Source organism: Squalius cephalus (genome assembly GCF_949319135.1).
Source record: "Squalius cephalus genome assembly, chromosome: 25".
Taxonomy (NCBI): Eukaryota; Metazoa; Chordata; class Actinopteri; order Cypriniformes; family Leuciscidae; genus Squalius; species Squalius cephalus.
The window spans coordinates 28324448-28345530 of NC_137146.1; the positions used below are offsets into that span (position 1 = coordinate 28324448).

At 38.9% G+C, this 21083-nt stretch overlaps 1 protein-coding gene across 3 annotated transcripts in view; it reads left to right on the forward strand.

Moving 5' to 3' along the window:
- Positions 1-21083, forward strand: part of pard3aa (par-3 family cell polarity regulator alpha, a) — a 461686-nt gene that overhangs the window by 317459 nt on the left and 123144 nt on the right. For all 3 annotated transcript variants that reach the window (XM_079863216.1, XM_079863217.1, XM_079863218.1), the window contains 2 exons: positions 3456-3698; positions 9217-9424. In XM_079863216.1, the coding sequence (XP_079719342.1) occupies positions 3456-3698; positions 9217-9424 (451 nt within the window). The remainder of the gene's footprint in view (positions 1-3455; positions 3699-9216; positions 9425-21083) is intronic.

Here is a 21083-nt window from a genome sequence, read left to right on the forward strand (position 1 = left end):
ACTGTTCCTGCTTAACGAAAGATCCCCTGAATATCTAGAAACCGAGTCTGTCGCCAGCTCAGGATTGTGCAGTTCTTTGTCCTAATTGGCCAGTTTTGGCACTAGCTAGTTTAATCAGCATTTTCCTCAGTGCAGGTTTGCTTGGTTAAAGGATCAAGAAGGTTTTAAAGGAACCGTGGCTTCAGAAGCTGCTACCAGTTGTGAAAGAATGATAACAGTGGGGGCTCTGGTTTGGATTACGCCACAGACCTGGCGCTCTGCCGACACTTCCAAACACCATCCCTACACCTCAAATACCTGTAATCGTTCCCAAGCCTTCCCTCCTCTTACTCTTACTGATGTTTAAAACGTCCGTCTTTCAAGAGGAGGTTCTGTAATAGATTTCTAATAGTTTTCTTACTGTGTTGGGGGTTTATTTTGCTTAGCTAATCTCTGTTTTGCCTCATGTCTTTCCTCCCAGCAACCGGTGGATATGCTCCATTTAGCTCTGAAAGCGAGTCAGGAATGGAGGGAAGATGTGTTTAGGAGAAGGACCAAACCATCGGGTCCTCCTTAATGCATCGTCTGAGAGGAATGAGAGAGATTGAAAGCAGCCGTGTTTACACAGAGTGCCTCCACATGCAGTATGGATGTATATATAGAGCCCCAGTTTTCAAGGTCTGATGAGAAGGCAAACACCATTTCCAAGAAGTGCTCGAGAACCTAAATGTGCCTGAATCTGTGCCACAGACTTTAGCTCGACAGAAGTAGTGTGCAATTCTGTTTGCATTTTGAATCTCAATATGGGTCAATGATTTGATGCTATTTTTGTATTGCTACATCTATAAATTTTAGGGGTTTGATGGTACACGTACCATCACAAATATATTCAGTACAGGTCTTTCGGTTCGGCGTGTGCTCCGAATGTTTTAACTTCACGTGTGGAACTTCAAACTCCAAGTCCCCCCCCCCCCCCCAGAATGTGACTATAATATCGATATTAGTGCTGTCAATTGGTTAAAAAAATAACTAGTTATCACACATTTTTCTGTAATTAATCACGATTAATCGCACATAATGTTTTTAACATATTTTTATATTATAATAATTTCATAATTAACCTCCAAATTAATGTAAAAACAACATAAAGAGAGTCACCTATATTTTAAATATTTGTTTAATGGCATCTTTTTTTTATGAAAGAAGGCTGGAATAACCGATACCAATACTGATGTCTCAATAAAAATTATTTATAGCCATAAATTATAGCCATTCAGCATTACGGTTAATTGAAATCTATCGATTTTAACATTTATTAGGCTTTTAAAAAAACGTTTAATTTAAGTGAACTTAAAACAATCTTAACATGCACACATTGTAATAAATGTGACATTTACCTGCGCTTTAATATATCAGGACTGAATCATTTTTTTTTCTTCTATTGGCCCAGTCAGACCGGTTCAGATTTCAGGTTCAGTTCTGAATATTTAATAACATTACTGTTTTTGTTTTTTTGTTTGTATTTTTAATCAAATAAATGCAGCCTTGATATGAGCATACGAGACTTCTTTTAAAACATTACAAATCGTACCCATCCCTAACTTTTGAACGGCAGTGTATATTGAAAAACCTCTTTGAAAAACTTGCAGTCAAGTTATTATTATTTTATATATACTTGATGGTTACACCACATGACTTTTTAAAAGTCATTAAATGGAAACTTTTCTTGAACCATATGAAACCAACATGAAGTGCATTTCTAAGAACTTGGCACGTGTTGTATTTACTAAGTGTTTTAAATATTTGTATTTCTTTTCTTTATTGTGGGCACTCCAAATCTAAACACAGAACAGCGGCCATCGGAAACATAATCATAGCTGTGCAAACGGAGGAAGGTAAATCAAACAGAGTTATGGGCTGCATTTTGAGCTTCATAGCCAAGACATTTCCCATCGATATCTGACGCGGAGATCTTCGAGTGAGAAACGGCGCGTTTACGCTGCGGCAGCAAATAGAAATGCCAGTCTTGGCTATGCTCACGAGAACTGTAACGTTGCCGTCGGATAACGTTTGTTTATTTATCATTTGCATGCTAATTGTGTTTAAACGCACACACACACTGCCCTGTTGCGCTATACATTTCAATGAGATGCACACAGCTGGACTCACATTCACGCATCATCTAGAGTTTTTAGGAATCATACATCACTGAAACGATTGTGCATGTGTGTAGAAGCAGTCGTGTGAACTGGCGGTTATCAAGGGTTATTGTTAGAGCTGTTTTATCCAGTCATGCAGGTGGCTTAGATCATTTTTTAGTACTTGGCAACTGTTCCAGAGTCTGTTCCATAAGGTTTGCACAATTACACACACTTCACTGATTCATAAGTACACAGGTTTCAAAATTAGCTCTGTATGTATTCTATGTTTACAGACTGCAAGTATTTAATTACTTAAATTGATCAAAAGTGACAGTCAAGACTTGTATAATGTTACAGAAGATTTTTATTTCAAATAAATGCTGTTTGAACTTTTTGTTCATCAAAAAAGTTACACAATCATACTTGTAATTATACAGAAGAGATCTATTGTATTATTGAATATGTAAAGATGTAATGCATATAGAACTGAGGGACTGTTTTTACAATTCCATTGAAACCATATTACATTGAACTTTCATATAAGGGACATTTTGTTATTCTCCAAATCCACTTTTTCCTCACACTTAGTGTTAATTGTGTACGCTGCGCACACACATGCAAATCCCTGACCCGAGCAGCCAAGCCCATTCGCTCTCATTGAGTTATTCTCCAGAATTGTTCCTCTACAGGATTTCATAAGCAGGATTAATGTTGTCTCCGCACTGGCGTGTGTTTGAAGTGTGGGTCTACTGTGTCTTTGTGAGGGACCCTTAACGGGGAACAAGTGGATTAAATGCATGAAAAGGTCATTAAGCAGGCGAGTTGAGGGAGTTTGGGCTAGGACTCTCTGAGTCTACAAGCTTTTGCTCTTCCTCCCTCTTGTTCTCCTCCTCCTCCTCCTCCTCCCACGACCACACAGCGAAGATAATGGGCCTCATATTTGGCCCATCCATCAGTGCCTTAAACTACAGGAAGGAGTTATGTGCTCTCGCTTTTTCTTTCTCGCGTATCGTCTTGCACATACACATACACATTGGGGAAAAGAAGCAAAAATGACCTCAAGAGTTAAAAATGTGAAGTTTTTCTGCCTCACAAGACGGATAATCTTTCTGACACCTCACTTCGCATCCAGTGGAGCCATTTATATTCCGTATTATTTTAGCACACTTTTTTTCTTCCTCCATCTGCAGATAAACGCGACCCCAGTATGCACATTTGTCTTTAGCAAGGGATATAAATGGTAGAAATGAATTAGGAGAGAAGGATATATTAAGGAAAAAAGTGAGTGTTTTCTCTTCTCTTTCTGGCATGTTTTTACTCTTTCTCCACCCTAAGGCAACTCCACGCGAGATGTGGGACCGTCGTTGGGTTTGAAGAAGTCCAGTTCCTTGGAGAGCCTCCAGACAGCTGTTGCAGAGGTGACGCTCAACGGGGACGTCCCGTTCCACAGGCCTCGTCCCAGGATCATCAGGGGAAGGGGTTGCAACGAAAGCTTCCGGGCGGCCATCGACAAATCATACGACAAGCCAGGTGTGACCATAGTCAACCCCGATGAAGATGACGAAGGTATGGAGACGTGTAAGTATCGGTGCTGTGCAGCTGCAGGCCTCTTTTAATGGTGAATGATTAAAAAAATGAAAAAAGGGAGATATCTAGAGACTAGAATATCATGGTACTATTCAGTAACCACCCAGATCACCCTAGCGGCCACCTAAAATACCCTAGCAACACCCTAGCAGCAATTAGAAGCACACAACTTTTAACGGAGTGTCTATTTACATCAAATGCAAATAGCCCGACTTGTTGGCAGAGGCTATTTAAACTAACTCCGCCCACCATTGCCTGTTTGGGCCAGACAAAAATAGGAAACCTGTCTGATAGCAGGAGTAGCCAGTGAGTCCTGCATGCGACCACAAACATAGCATGAGCCATGATTCATAAACAAATGATTCTTATTAATGAGTCAGGCAAAATAAATCATGATACATCTTCAAATTTACTGTTGCTTCAGCAGTTTGAATCAAAATCACTCAGTGAATCATTCGAGGGAATCAATCACTCATTCAACTCGAAATGAACCAGGAATCATTACTGTGAGACTTACATTAGTTGTCAATGTGTAGTTAAAGATACATATTCATAAGTTATATATATATATATTATTATTTAACATGCAGTCCTCTCCAAATATAAGGTTGATTTGACTAAGGAAAACTGACATGTTGTGGGAAAGGAAAAGGAAAACTAAGGAAAACTAGCCATCTTGATTTGACTAAGGAAAACTAGCCAACAAGTCTTCTTTCAAAACAGGTTTTTAGATGCACCCAGGATCATAAAATAATAATAAAGTAAAAAAAAAAAAGATGTGTATGTAAATTAAACAGTCTAGTTGAATCATCATGATGTAGTCCACCCAGTGTATCATCTACTACTTTCTTAACCTCTTTTCTCTTTATATTGAAGATGGCAACTCATGTAATCACAGCTATTACCATAATTGCATAGACACCGTGAAGGCGATCTGACACAATATCAATGCCAATTTCATCAGTTGTCTCACACAATGACTGGCCCAGAATATTATGGAGTCACCCACCAATTTCGTTTGCCTTTATAGACGGCACTCAGTGGAGAAACAAGGCAGCGGGTCTCGTGGGGACGTCTTGTGCTATTCTGAAGATTAGACTAGCAGAAGAGATCCCTCCTCTCTGTAAGTAGGTCAGGCCTTCCCTCAAAGACGCGGAGGGAAAAAAACAGCCAATAAGCATGTGTACAAGCTTCACTATTCATTTCACCCATGACCAAATGAATTTCCAGACATCCACGCTGGGCATTTTTCTCTAACGGGACCTGGGTTTTAAAGGGATATTTCTAAATGCTGGCAGTCTCAATGATTTACTAAATGCGTTTGGGCTCATTTTTACGGTTCACTGATTGCTCGCAGCAGAGATTTGTGTTCTTTTCATATTTTAGATTGTTTCATTTATTAACCTGTTAAAATGTTTTTATTCCACAGTTTTCTGCACTGATGGTGTTATTTATTTGGCATAATAAGTAAGGAATCAAATTAGAATTGTTGAGACTTCAAGTGATAAAACATGCATACTTTCACATCTGAGATCTGAGTTAAATAATACATAGTGTTAGTCCCTATAGGGTTCAGATGATTTTATGAATTCTGTCCAACACTTCTGTTTAGTTAATAACACCTGCCAGGGGGGAAAAAATCACGCCATCCCTTTGTTCTCCATTAAAATATTCCATTAAAAGCAGGCAGATTTTTTTATTTTTTTTTTCAAAAGAGTCAAATTATTTGCCTCAGTCACTTTGTTCTTGTAAGCTGTGTCCACATTGGGCTAAATACTGTCTTATCTCTTCCGTGGAGCAATAGAGGGCAAATGCGTGAGATTCCACGGTAGAAGCATATTGCATTTCTCCCTTTCCGATATTCAAATAACTCTGTTTTTCAATTTAGATAAGAGGAACCTGCCTGTGCCTGTCACCGAGGTTAATAGTCAAAAGTTGACAGATAAGGGCAGGCTTTTTCTTTCCACACAGACACTTTTATTTACATAAAATGTGAATTTGGCATCACCCGAGGAAAAATGTGTCACTGGGAGATATCCAGCCGAGAAAATGAGCTGGGCTGTGTTTCCTGGTGTTTTATGTTTGAATTTTTTTTTTAAATATCAGACTTAAATGTGCTCGGCTCTTTTTCCCACTGGGTTTTCAGCCAGAGTGGTAATTTCAAGACTCCATTAGAAGTGATCGGCATTCTAAAGAAGAAATGAATACCGTGGCACGTCAAAAGGAGACGACTAATGACGCCTTTTGATTGGGGTGTCAAAACATTTACCACTCAGTCCTGTGTTGCTGAAATTTGCCGTTAATTACCCTAATTCGTTTCTTTTTACATTTCAGTCAACAATTAGCAGAACCGTAACTTACTGTGATAACCGTTTTAATGAAAACGCTATTGATCTGAGAAGACGCTGCTGTATTGACTGTGAATCTTCTTTTCAAGTTAATGAGGATGTTTATAAATGCTGTCCTGTCCAATTCATACTTTCCTGCATTCTTTTCCATTTCGTCTCCTGAGATTCCATCTTTCTGAAGGCCAGAAATTTTTTAGGCTAGAAACTTTGTTTTTAGCCATCCTATGGAATCTTGTTTCCGCCACAGAATAAGAAATATAAAAGGTATTTGCGAATTTTTGTCACAATTCTGACTTTTTTTCTCTCACAACTGTGAGTTTACATCTTCCACAAATGTATTTCTTCAGAACATATTATGTTTTTTCTTCAATACACAAATTAAGTTAGTTGCTGTATGCAATGCAATACGATTCTGAGAAAAGATGTCAGAATTGCGAGATATAAACTCGCAATTGCAAGAAAAAAGTCAGAATTGTGTGATATAAAGTCAGAATTGCATGATATAAAGTCAGAATTACGTGTTTTAAAGTCAGAATTGCGAGTTATATAAAGTCCACTTCTAAGGAAAAAAATACCCTTTTTTCCTTAGAATTGGACTTTATATAACTCGCAATTGCGAGTTTAAATCTCACAATTCTGACATCTTTTCTCAAGTGCGAGTTATATAAAGTTTATATCTCGCACTTCTTACTTTATAACACGCAATTGTGAGTTTATATCTCACAATTCGGAGATAAAAAGTCACAATTATCTTTTAAAATGTTTTATTCTGTGGCGGAAACAAGCTTCCATACCATCCGATAAGCAGCCGATGAGAAAAAAAGTGATGAAAATTATATCCAATCAAACCTTGCAAGCGTTATTATCATCTCCTCACTATTAAAAGAAAATGTTCTATTTAGAACCTTAAAGGGTTCTGTCAGGCGCTTCATTTATTGAACCTTTTAGGGGTTCCCATCATGTGATCATTTTATGGATTTAGTTTTAGGTAACACTTTAGTTCAATAGTCCATTTTAGACATTCAACTAACTGTAACTTTGCAACTACATGTCAACTAACTCTCATTAGAGTATTAGTAGACTGTCTGATTAATATCTGCTAACACTTTATTCTGATGCTCCTCAACAGATATTCTACTGACTATAAGTGACTTTACAAGTACATGTGAAATTATTATACTAACCCGAACCCTAACCTAACAGTCTAATACTCTATTGAGAGTTAGTTGACATGCAGTTATAGTTAGTAGAATGTCTAAAGTGGACTATCGAAATACAGTGTAGCCTAGTTTTATTTAATACATTTTTTTTATTGAACCCTTGCGTTCTATATAGATCCCCACTGAACCTTTTATTCTAAGAGAATAACTCACACTATCCACACTATCCTTGTTTTGCGCTAATCCTTTTGGATATAATTTCAGTAGATGGCAGAATGACAGAAAACACAGATAGCGACTTGCGCGAGTGAATAAAACACAAGGAACGAGTGCCCACCCTCTTCCCCTCACGAGCATGCAGAAATATCCATGATGGTCTTTCGCTTTCATGAGGGCCTTTCTTCTAGCCATCAAAGTTCTCACTCACGTCAGAGATTTGTTGGGTATTAATAAGCTCTAATCACACAGGCATCTGTCTCCAGCACCGCGTCTCCGCTCTATTCAAAAGCACTTTGCTTTTAGTGCCCCCTAATTTTTTTCCCGCTTTCCGAGCGTTTTTAAACTTACAATTAGTGACAAATTAATCACATCCAGACCGTCAGGAATGGAGACAGTAGCTGTAATCAGACGGGTGCAGAAATGGAAATGAGCAATGTCAGCCAGCTGCGGTCCCTTATGATTATACTGATATGCAACGTATCACGAAGATAGGTGGTTGGAAATGAATTAGCATTGCAAACGATACTTCAAAATAAAATGTTCCCACAGAGATTCTCCCGCTTTTCCAAAACTACTTGCATTAATATATGATCAATGCAATACTGTACATCATCCCATTGACTGGAATCCATAAAATTAGCATTACAAAATTCATGGGCTATCAAATGTTAAGAGTGCTGTGAGAATACCACCCACCTTCTGCTTGTCCATTAGAAGAGCTGAACTCTTTGTCTTCCAAGTAAACATCTTAATAGTGTGGTGACGTGATAAAAAAAAAAAAAAAAATTCTGTTAGCAAAGCAATTCTTTCTGTAATGATCAGCCAACCTTCCATAGAATGCAAAAAGAGAGTTTTTTCATACAACAAAAGCACGCAGTCAAACTACATCTTTTTATATTCTGACTGCATGATGTCTAGACCTCGACTTCAGCAGTAGAAACTTATACAGAAACCGCTGGTGAAAAAAAAGTAGTTGAAAGTGACTATGTGGTGCTCAAATAGCATGTGCAGAATGGTGAGGTGAACAGTAGATGGACCTCTTCTGGTGCGCTTGATGAACTTCTGAGTTCACTTTCTCTGTTAGTTTTATTGGCTCAGTGAGGACTAACGCTAATAGGCTCCCTGCACTGCTCCTGGATAACCACTATTAAAATGGCCAGACTGTGGTGAGAAGATGTGACCCTTTAGAGGCAAAAAGATAATGGGGTTCCTTTAGATTGAATAACCTCAGCTAAGGAATAAAATGAAAAGAGATTCAGGCTAGATGAGATGCTCATGAGTCTCTGTTAGATATGGTTAGACTTGCAGACGAGGTCTCATTAAGAGGTTTCATTAAGCCGATGTTTAAAGAAGTCGGACCATTGAGGTTTTCTGCAGCGAGACACTACATTAGCCCGCATTTGTTCTATATTTTATTTTATTTTATTTTATTTTATTGAAAATGTCAGTAATACTACTTGCCAGAGGAAAAAAAATATTTAGTATTTTTTTATTTTTTTATTATCAATACATAATAATTAGCAGGGCTAACCAGCAAGTTGCTAGGGCATTGCTATGTGGTTGCTTAAGTGTTATGGGTTATGTTTTTGGGTTATGTTATATTTTTAGTGGTTGCTAGGGTGTCGTTTTTGGTGGAAACGTGTTATTTGGCAAACCCAACCCTGTGCTACTAAGTATTGCTCTTTATCCAGAGCTTACAGTGACTTGCATAGTCTGATTTAGACATTCATCTTTTTGTCTGTCTGTTTATATATCTCTCTCCCACTTTCTCCATCATCTCAGTGGAAGAAGATACAGAGGAAAGCTCTCGGTCTGGCCGTGACTCCATTTCCACAGCCACAGACCTCACCCTCCCACCCTCCAACACAGAGAAACACATGAATGGAGGACGCACCAAAGAGGACAAGAAGAAGGAGCGTGGAGGGAAGGACAAGAAAGACAAGAACAAAGCCAAGAAAGGCGTGCTGAAGGGCCTGGGCGACATGTTCAGGTAGGGTGAACAGCCTTAGGTGCTCAAATCACTTTATTTAACTAGCGTTAGCATAACGTGTCAAGTATGTGGGACTCCCTGGTACTAATAAGAAGACCTTACCTTGACCCTCAGTCTCGCTATCTTTCACTGAGGCCTGAGGCAGTTTCAATGGAGGTTATGTTTAATAAGGGAATGTTTTATTCATCAGTGCATAGATTACCAAATTTATCATTGGCTGGATTGGAAACTTTTCTGAAATAAACACAAGGCAGTGCTACTCACCAAACTTTGCTTCCCTGTGTCGCTTTGTGTTCCCGTAAACAGCTTTGTCGCCTAGTTAAATGTCACCCCAACTGTGACTGATTTGCTAAATTTCCCCACCAACTTCAAACTACAAAGAGTTTGAAGCAAATGCGGAATCTGTTAATTTCGAAAATACATCCATATGGAGGATTAACATTTACTCGGATTCTCCTCGCAAATCTCCTCCGGAGGGACGAGACAGGTACAGATAAAATACTTTTGGGTGTTGCGATCATAAAAAGGTGTTTTGCTGGTCTCCCGCCCCTCTGGGCTCTTTGAAATAGCGAGTCGCACATCCGTTTTGTTGAGAACGTAAGCGTTTCCCAATGCTAGGCTAATTAAGCCGGGGCCTCCATTAATTATTCTGATTTGGTGCTCATTTGAATCCTGCATAAATTATACACACTCTTATCTGCACAATAAGTTGTTTTGAGGTGGATTAGCGTAATGGGATTAGTTAGCGTAGTACGTTGCATGCTGTGCCGTAATGAACAATAAAATCGACAAGTGTTTCCAGGTCATGTTTCAGGAGCACTAAAGGGTTGGGTTTGGTGCCCTGCTGATTTGTGCTCCACCACTCCACCACTATTTTGTCCTGTTGAATTAAGGCGATGGACAATTACTAAGCCATAATCACATGTTAGGTTGTGGCCTATGTTTTGAGCTGAATTTGATTAATTAATTAGAACTATGAGTGTGATGACTTCAGCATTCATTTTAATCAGTGTTTAGGAGTGGGTGTTGGAGCAGTTGATAGTAGTGTTGGATGTATGTTACTATTAACGTGTGTTATGTACATCTTTCATTACTTGTTATATTTCCACCATAATGTCGGAGTTGCTTTTTAAAGTCCCAATAAAATGGACATACCGACAGATCTTTCCTGCCGTATGGTGAAATAACGGATTATATAAAAAAAAAAAATGTATAATGATTGATATTTTGAGACATTGGGCATTACATTCAGAAATTAATTCGAGCTAGCAGTCGAATGTAGAGGGCTTGGGTTTAAGTGGACTAAATGATTGGAGAATTTTGGCGTACTGCATCAGACCATTCTTGGATGAATCATTCACAATTCTGTAACATGCATTTACAAAATAGATATGTGCATTACTTTTCCATTTATTTAATTGATTTACCGACAATTACAATTCTTGGGGGATATTTTCGTGCGCAAGTGTTATAGAAGTGGTAGTATGTCTGAGCATGATGGGTTTTGTAGTTCAAGAGAGTGTGGAATATTGTTGTAGATGTAATTTGTAGCGGACAAATAAAAAAAGGTAGGGTAGGCAATATTCGGAGAGGCTTGCAATAGCAAGGTAGCTTTGGAAGCATTAGATCTTTGAGTTCTGATCTTTGAAAATACATATGTTGTTAAGCAGGTAGGACATCATATCATTGCGTTTGGACCGAATGCAATGATTGGACGAACATTTTTTCCACTTTAATATTTAGACCACTTCCATTATTGATTGCTATTAGGATGTGAAGAGAGGTTCAAGCAGTATAACAAAAAGTGTTTATTAAACTAATTGCCATACCGTAGCACTTTTCTGAACTTTCCTCAACAATCAATGCTAGTTGTTGATTCAACCCCAACTTCCCCAAGCACGTCCACTACTCATCACATGTCAGCTTTAGAGCTGAAGTGCATGGTACACATGCTATGATGTTGAACGTTGTTGGAGATCAGCCAGGGTTGTGGTGTGCTCATCATGCTCAGGCTGTTCAGCCTCATGTCGAGTTGAGACCTTGAGAACACCTGGTCCATGCCTAGTAGACTGGATACCCCGAAGGAGAGGAGCTCTTTTGGATTTACAGCTTCAGTGATGAGACAGAATTAGCTTCAGCTGTGCGTCATCACACGCTGCTGGCAGCTTTCAGGACCCCCTTCTCTTGTTTGTGCTGATTTTCTTTTTATTATTATTCTATTTTCATTCTAGAAGAGGTTGTGTACAATTTTGTGGGAGTTGGCACTAGGTGGCGCTGTGATATGTTCTATTTTTTCTTTATATCCCAGAAAACATATGGGATGCATTTTTTAAGTCTTTCTTGGCTGTTTCATTCAATTTTCATGCATGAAAATTGGTGAAAACCTTGACAAATTTGTCAAAAGAAATTTATTTGGTTAAATAACAGATTTAATCAATTGAATTAACATTTTTAGGCGTTGCCCATAATGACTAAATTGGCCTGTGTCCTGTGAATGCAAAATCCAAGGTTCACAAAACTTGGTACACACGGATATCAAGGCCATCTGAGGATACATGCCGAATTTCATTCATTTCTGATTCTAAGGGAAGTCATAAGTGAAAAAAGACTGGCATAATGTAGGAATTAAAAAATCTGCATTGAAAACAACTATATTCACATCATTAACATTTCACAATTTTGGTAATTTTTTAGGGATTATTCTGGCCAAAGACCCTCCTTCAATGCAAATCCATGGGAATTTTTCCTTCTTTTTTTAATCAACCACCAAGAGAAAATCATAAATGTGGTTGCTTATAATGCAGTTTTCCTTGACAATCTGCAAATGTGTAGAGTAGGACAAGTGGCATGTCAAGGTTTAATACTTAAGGGTATGCTGTTGTTTAAAGCCGTAACCCTAATAGGAGACATAGTAATATATTGTCTACAGCTAGCCTTAACAAGCCCACCTACCATTATGGAAGGAGGTAAAATTGGCACTATAGCAAAGGAGTCAGAGGTGAAAAAAAATGTGCATTTAGTGTTTGTGTAAGCGAGGGAGTGGGATGGGTTGTGAAAGTTAATTAAGAACTGAAACGCAGGTCTGGACCCCAGCGGACACGCTCACTCAGCACAGAAATGTTCTCTCTCACTCTCATTACATCTACCCCTCCTCTGAGAGCCATCAGAAACTCCCATCACTAAGGAGATTGCGCACACACACACACATGCTCGCACCTTGCCAAGAGAGTATGGATTACTGACATTCAACTCCACTTCTTGCTGTCTCTCTCATTGTGTCTTTTTGTTCACACACATACAGATTCACTTCTGCAGCAATACACTCTCATCTGCAGTCTCTCAAGGCCCATTTAACTGTAGCCCTTCTCTTTTTCATCTCTTCCATCTCAGTATGACACACACACACACACACACACACACACACACTCACCCAAGGAGGTCTCTGAGGCGTTTGCAATACACTGCAATTGGAGCTCATCTGCATGCGTGAGTAAACGTGCACTGATGAGCTCTGCGCTTAATGGACACACTGATTGGAAGAGCATTAAAATCAGAACAGATAGAGGAAGGAAGAGAGGAGAAGAGAGAGACGAGGTGATCAAAGGAGAGCGAGAGAGAAATCACAAATCAAGATAAACTAAACATCTAAATGAATGACCAGGCAAATGGAGGCAGCATGGGGAAAAAATGGGTCTAAAAACCACTTGTGTTGTAGTATTCATTTTATTCGTCCTTCATTTATAAATTTATGCATTATTTGTTTTTGTTTGTTAGTGGTTTTTCAAAGCAGTTACCCAAGTGATTTGTATATGTATATCGTGAAGATTTGCAGGGTGGACCTTTTCAACTTTGGCCAATATATAAACCAACCAGAACACCCTAGGAACCACAGCAGCCAGCCAGAACCTGATAGTAAGATGCTTGATGCTATTAGCTTAATGGCAGTGCTTGATATAAGACTTACCTCAAACCACGTGGTGTATGAGGTGGCTGTATATCTTTAGGGTGTCAGATGTCATGCCAGACTGTGCATGGATCGAATGAATAGGTCATCAACTATGAACTGCGACATGCATGCCAGCATTTAACAAATGACCTGAAACGGGTACGTGCCACTTGTCTTTGCTTGTCCTACAAGCATTATCATACATGAACCATAAATGTGTCTGGCATTCTCTTTGACATGGCCTTTTAACATTAGTTCCTAACCATATATGGCCTGTTGACACCTCACCCCAGGCTTTGTTAGCATATCAGACGGCTCAGTCACCAGACCCATATGAATTTCTTCCATGGAATGATCATTTTTAGGTGAATATTATTATAGTATTAATAATATTAAATAATGACAGAAAATGTTAGGTTGAACTATTCCTTTATCCATCAGAGGGGCGGTTGTGTTCATTGGCCTCAAGGATATGGGCTACGGTCAGTCATGTTTGCTGGAAGAGTGGAGGAATAAGGGATGGAAGCAGAAGTAAACGACACAAACGAGTGCAGCGGAGTGAACTGGGGCACATGGAGGAGGAGCGTTAGAAATAAAGAAAACGATTCCTGTTTTCACGCGACTAGTCACGGCATTTTTGGCTCAGGGGTAGACATGCCTCTACGACTTGCATTAGTGGACACTATTAATAGGATGTAATTGCTAATCCTGATGCCCTCTCACATTGAATTAGCCCATCTACACCCCACAGACCCTTCCCCATCCCCCTTCACTGACCTTCAAACCTCTATGTTGCACCATCCTGAATTCCCAACAGATCCACCCCGAGAGGAAAACCTTCAGCCTGGAGTGACAGCGGGGCCTTTGGGACGTCAAGGGGTCCGAAGGGGGAAGAGATCAGATGCCTTTCCCCCAACCATCATTGTTATTTTTCCTTGTTGAGTGAGCATGTTGCTGTGGAGAATTGTGGGTACTGGTAGCTCTCATGCATGGGGCTTAAATGAGATGCATGATGTAGGCGCTTTATATGCTTTTCCATTTACATGGCCAGATCCCTCAAATTGTTCCAAAGGAGTACGCTCTTGCTCATTAGCTTAACGTAAACACAGGACACTTTACCACAAAGAGGTAATTATGGAAACACTGGAGAACTGCACGCCAGTTATATTCACCATAATCAACCTTAGCAACAGATAAACAAAGCTGCTGTATGTAATGACTGGAACTTTGATAGATGTTAGCTGTGGAAAGTGGCCGTAATATCTTTAGTTGTTGATCTAGATTTTTCGTACTATAATGAAAAGATGTTTAATTGTTCTCTTTTGACAAAAATGATTTTAATTTAGTCAATACTTCATGTCAGATTGATTATTTAAAATGCAGAGTAATTTAAGTTGACAAAATAACATTGTAGATGATAAAGTGCAAAATTAAACCAAGTAACAGCTTTTTTAAACATCAAAAACACGCAAAACTGTCCTTGCACTGCTAAATAACATTATGCTTACGCTATTGTAATACAATATTGTCTTTTTGCTGTAGTTATTATTTTCTTCTTGTTTCAGACGTGTTATAGTGTGATGATACAGAAAGAGCTTATTCATAACTTGACTTGCAGATACTGAGTGTGTAACATAGTCTTTCTTGTGCATTTGCGTCATTTTGTGCAGATGCAGTTATAATGTTTATTTATGTTGTGTATATATCTGAGTTGTCTTATAAGCGTGTCAGATGTGTGACCAGTGTTCAACTTTAGCTCATGCTGAGTGAGTGGGTCAATTACAAATAACCAAATTATCTCTAGAATTGTTAGTTCATTATTAATATGCTGTTGTTGTTGTTTTTTCACCAGCTATGTGTTTTAATTAAAAGTGTAAAGTTGATATACTGTCAATATTGCACAACTAGCGGCCCACCAATAGTTCCCTGCAACAGAAAAGAATGATCTCACCTTTAAGGAGTGTGACAGTGAACAGGGAGTGAAACACAGAGGACTTGAGATATTGCAAAGTGATCACTTGTCAAAATGCCATCACCCTGGGTGGTATCGTCCATCTGTCTCCTCTATATGACAGAGGTATTGTTTGTGTCATGACCTCCTGAAATGAAAAGAAATTAAAACAAAAGAAGTGAGATTGTCCCTCTGTGGGCTTAACATGGGGCTGTGTAAATATCATATCTCTCTTAAAATAGTCCTCGCCGTGGTGGTCTGAACTGATTCATCGACAAGCTTCCTTCAGGGGTCACGGAGGGAGATATTCTCACCTCTATTCCACCATTCCATTATCCACCTGCCAGTCAAACAGCCTCATCTCACAGCGGGGTGCACAGGGGGTACAGCCGGCACCTTCCAGAAGATGAGCTCTCAGAGACCCAATAAAATAAATAAAGTAATTGATATAACAGAGATTCCCATTAAAATGAATTAAGCTTTTATTAACCACGCGTGGTGTGATTACCCATCATTGTCCATTGTGAATTTTGAAATGAGAGATTTAACTGTGTGATCAGGGATTAGATTACACAGGAAGGTTTGACAGTTGGATGTCCTCCTCCGGGTGCCATGAGAGGCCGACTTTCCACCCCGTCTGTTCAAATCTTTCCCCGATTAGACACCGCTTGCTGTCCATCACTGAACCACCAGGGGTAATTGCATTTGGATCTATCATGTCCTTGCATCCGGTTTTCGGCTCCATAGGGTCGGCTAAGGTAGCGGCTAGGGGTCATGAAATACCGTAGGTAATCAAATTTGAAATCTGGGCGAAGTTGAAACCCAACACCAGTGTACCTTTAAACCAGAACTCAAATTTGTAAAGTCTTTGTCAGAAAGGCAGGACTTGAATATAACAGGGTTTGTTCAGACATATTCACTCTCAGGTTTGAATAAGAACCTAAAGCACAATTGTTCCTCTGATCAACAGACTTCTGTGTTTCTAAGAGCTCTGATCTCTTCTTGTAGCCTGTCAGAATCACTTGATCAGAGTAAAAGCACGGCCACTTTTCGCTTTTTGAATTCCATCCCTCGGAACGATCATAATCTTAACAAGGCCACAAAAACAGCTTGTGAAGAGCATTGTGAGCACTCTTTTTCAGACAAATGGAGGCAGAGATCCGGAGACGCTGTGAGATGAAGACAGAAAGAACAAATTATTACAGTTTCATCTTGCAGACTCTGATAACAAGTCTGATAAAACTACCCATTTAACAATTTAGGCGGATGAGCAAGTGGCCACTGAGTATGAGATACATTCATGGGAATGGAAGGCCAACAAATGAGGGAGCATTTTTATCTTGAGTTATGCATGTAAAGTGCCAATAAGATGTCATTGCACTCTCAACTTTTGATGGATAGCATAACATTTTATGGGAGATTGCAAGGCACTGTCAAAAAGACTCCATTAGTGAGATGCAAAACTGCTGCACTTCAACATGTCCTTTCATTCACAAGACTAGCATTTCTGAATTTCTGAGCGGGTCTAATTACTAGGAGAGTTCTGAGAACCGAGAACATTCAATGTTTCCAATGTTATGACCTGCGTCATAATCAGGTATCTTGTCCACTTGAAGAGGAAAATGACAATCAGCAACATTTGAGTTGTCGACCGCATTGCAATTACACAACCTCGAAATGAAAGCACAGAGAGTAGTGACCTCAGACACTGAGCCATGGTAAGGAAGTTGATATGAATGTGGAGGAGTTGAACAGGTAAGATGAGGTGAGTGAAATAATTATGTAGATAATGTAAATTAAGTGGCCAGGAAACAGCCCAGTTATGGTAATGGAAATGAGACACTAAGAGTGAGTCATAGACTAACAAAACAGTACAGGGAATAATATTCGGAGAGGAGCAAGATGATGAGGCAGATGCAGTGTCAGAGGTTGCTGATGAAGGAATGATACAGTACATAATGAACAGTAGTTGGATGTGCCAGAATTGTCTAAAGCATTTTGAAAGAGATCTGTACTCAGTTGTGCAAATAAATTCATTCTTTTGTAAATTGAAACTAAAAAAATGTAAAGGTTGAGCTTCCATCAGATTTTGACAAATGCTTTGCCTGTGCGATTTAGACGTGGAAAATAGTAAGTTACTTTGTCAATGCGCAAGTATTTTTGTCTCAAGGAACATATCATAGTAATATTGGGTTGTGAAAGAGATGCCAATAAGTGGAGTCTATCTCTGGAGTATGTGCTTATCCCTTTCTTCAAGGTGTTTTATGTGCAGGATTTCACCATATTATGAGGTAGATCTCAAACGGATTATTGTTTATTACATACTGAAAATGTAACCTCACTGAAGTTCTTATTGGCACATTGCAATTTGCTTTTACATTTGTTCTGTGGTCTTTTGTTTCTTTATATATATATATATATATATATATATATATATATATATATATATATATATATATATATATATATATATATATATATATATATATATATACATATATATGGAGAATCAAAGTTGGTTTGAATGAGGTACAATGAGGTATTGCTTTTCTTACAATAAACAACTTTCAAGAGGTATAGGCTGATAGAACACGTCACCTGAACTCGTTTTAGAAGAAAAGGTGAATGGGGCTCTTGTCAGGAACTCAGGAGACATCATTGGATGTTATAACATTTTTTGAAGTATATGGCCTAAAGTTTGACCATGCAAACGTGTCTTTACAATAATAGCCTTCAGACAACTATTTCAATAGGGTTGCACAGGAACATATCATAGTAATATTGGGTTGTGAAAGAGATGCCAATAAGTGGAGTCTATCTCTGGAGTATGTGCTTATCCCTTTCTTCAAGGTGTTTTATGTGCAGGATTTCACCATATTATGAGGTAGATCTCAAACGGATTATTGTTTATTACATACTGAAAATGTAACCTCACTGAAGTTCTTATTGGCACATTGCAATTTGCTTTTACATTTGTTCTGTGGTCTTTTGTTTCTTTATATATATATATATATATATATATATATATATATATATATATATATATATATATATATATATATATATATATATATATATATACATATATATGGAGAATCAAAGTTGGTTTGAATGAGGTACAATGAGGTATTGCTTTTCTTACAATAAACAACTTTCAAGAGGTATAGGCTGATAGAACACGTCACCTGAACTCGTTTTAGAAGAAAAGGTGAATGGGGCTCTTGTCAGGAACTCAGGAGACATCATTGGATGTTATAACATTTTTTGAAGTATATGGCCTAAAGTTTGACCATGCAAACGTGTCTTTACAATAATAGCCTTCAGACAACTATTTCAATAGGGTTGCACAGACATGCTATTTCTACTCCTGTTTGCATGCTGCCGAGAACTCCAGACACAAAGAGCAGAACTGACACGTTACAAGACCTTCAACCGAAGGTTAAAGTATGAGACTGGCTCAACAGAACTACATTGACAATATCAACAACAACAAAACGTTCTTAAAGACATTACATCAATCAGATCTCCTTTGGCTGATGTCCAGGAATAGATGGACTTCCATTTGAAGATCGTATTGGTGTTAGTGTGGTGGGATGTGTTTGGGTTAGGTACTTCCCCAAGACTTGCCAACAGTTCTGACACAGCCAAGAAAAGTTACATCACTTTTGATATCCATCACTTTGCAACAGATATAACATATCTTGAATGCAGTTATATGCAAGGATTTCCTCAAAGAGAGAATCTAGATTTAAAACAGGGCTGCCGTCTTTTGGGGGAAAATATGAATTGGGCTGATGCGTCTTCTTAATGGGAGCTGGGACGGGATCATCATTTGTCTGTAATGAATATTGAAACACATGCCTTGGCCAGACTAACATTGTTCTACAAATCAAGCCTGCAACCATGGAAAGTAACTTTTCTCTGGAACTAAATTTGGGGTTCTGGCCAAAAGAGGATCTATTGCTACACAACCCTCCCCTTGCTCTACAGTCTGCTACCTTGAAGAAGGTACTGTTGGCTACAAGAATAGCCAAATTTTCCACTTGTTACCCATCGACGGATGATATCTGCTGACAATTTGGCAAGAGGCCACACACTTGGCACAAAGACTGCTGACTGTTCTCTCTGAAGCCTTACCACCCGCCTCCAGACTCACGCTAGAGCCACAGGTTTAAGAGAGAATAAAGATGAGGGCATCTGTTCCACAACTAAGAGTTTCAACAGCAAGAGTGACATGACACGAAGGGAGCCTTGCTTAGCCTCAGCACATGTCAGTAAACAGCGCTGGGAAGAAAGCGGGGGTTAGAGTAACATTCATTCTATCAAAAGGTTAAAAGAGCTCAAATGGCAGAACATGACAAACCTATCCCCCCAAGAAGACCTTCTATCACAGTGATAAGAAATGGACTTAAGGTTTCAGGTTAGGAGACGGTTTGTAAAGTATGGTCGTCTGATCCGACTCCTATATTTAGCTCTAACACACTTGCTTGGAAGTTTCTAGTCTGAAGACCTTGATTAGCTGCTTTAGGTATGGTTAATTAGGGTTGGAGCTAAAATGTGCTGGAATTTGCAGGATCCCTGCCTTAAAGGGCGTGACAGGCAAGGGGAAAACCAATGGCGATATGGTCCTTCAGGGTTTAAGGGAACACTTAGGGTTCAGTACCACCTAATGCAATGCTTCCAAGAGTACACATTTCTTTGCATCTTCCTAATCAAGCACATGTGATTCAGCTCATCAGCTTGATAGTAGAGACTCCAGGACTTGAAATAGATGTGTCAGATAATGGAAACATATAACATTTGTACTGATGGTGTGCCTGGAAAGCACTGACTTAAGGCCATCCTAGATAACCCTAGATAATCCTAGATAAAGCCTTCATACATTATAAGTTAGTTTGTTTGATTTGTTTAGTTTTGACAACTAAATGTGTAGTGTGTGTGATGTAATTTTGAATAGAGTGGTCAATAACAGATTCTTAGTAATTAAAAGAATCTTTCTCTCTTTCTCACTATTTTACTTTTCCACTTTTTATTTTGCTTTCACCTATAGTCTCTCTCTCTCTCTCTCTCTCTCTCTCTCTCTCTCTCTCTCTCTCTCTCTCTCTCTCTCTCTCTCTCTCTCTCTCTCTCTCTCTCTCTCTCTCTCTCACACCATTTTTTAGTACCGTGTGTGATGAAAAATGATTAAAGAAGGAAACAATCTTTCACGTTGATGATTTGATACCAGAGAGGAATATGTGTATAATTTCTTTCAAAGGAAGGCAATTGCGATCAAATTCGCCATTCAATCTTTCCTGTCAAATACATGTTTTCGATTCTGTGGTAAATGACAGATTCCTTTTCCGTTTTCCCTCCTCTGTTCTGTTGTTCACTGGGTAATGATGTCTTAAGTGGTAGTTGTTCAACTCGTTTGTCTTCAGGAGGTTGTAATTGGGCATTTCTTTGGCACTGGGGAGACAATGTAAAGAACGGGCTTGAAAGTGCAAGACAGAAGTGAGGATTTAAAAAAAGAAAGACCCTGATGGTTTGGTGAATGTACAAGGTTGTATGAAGGAGAGTAAACAGCATGCATGCAATCGATCACTACTGTGCTACTACAGCTTTTCTTTGTTCATATCAACATTTTTGCTGTTGCTGGTTTCGTGTGCTCATACGCTCTAAATTTACATATAATTGTACAACACATATTTCATAGGCACAAAATGTTGTTTCATAGTTGCATGGTGAGAAACTGGCTGTGTTTTTAGAGGCACAGGCATGGT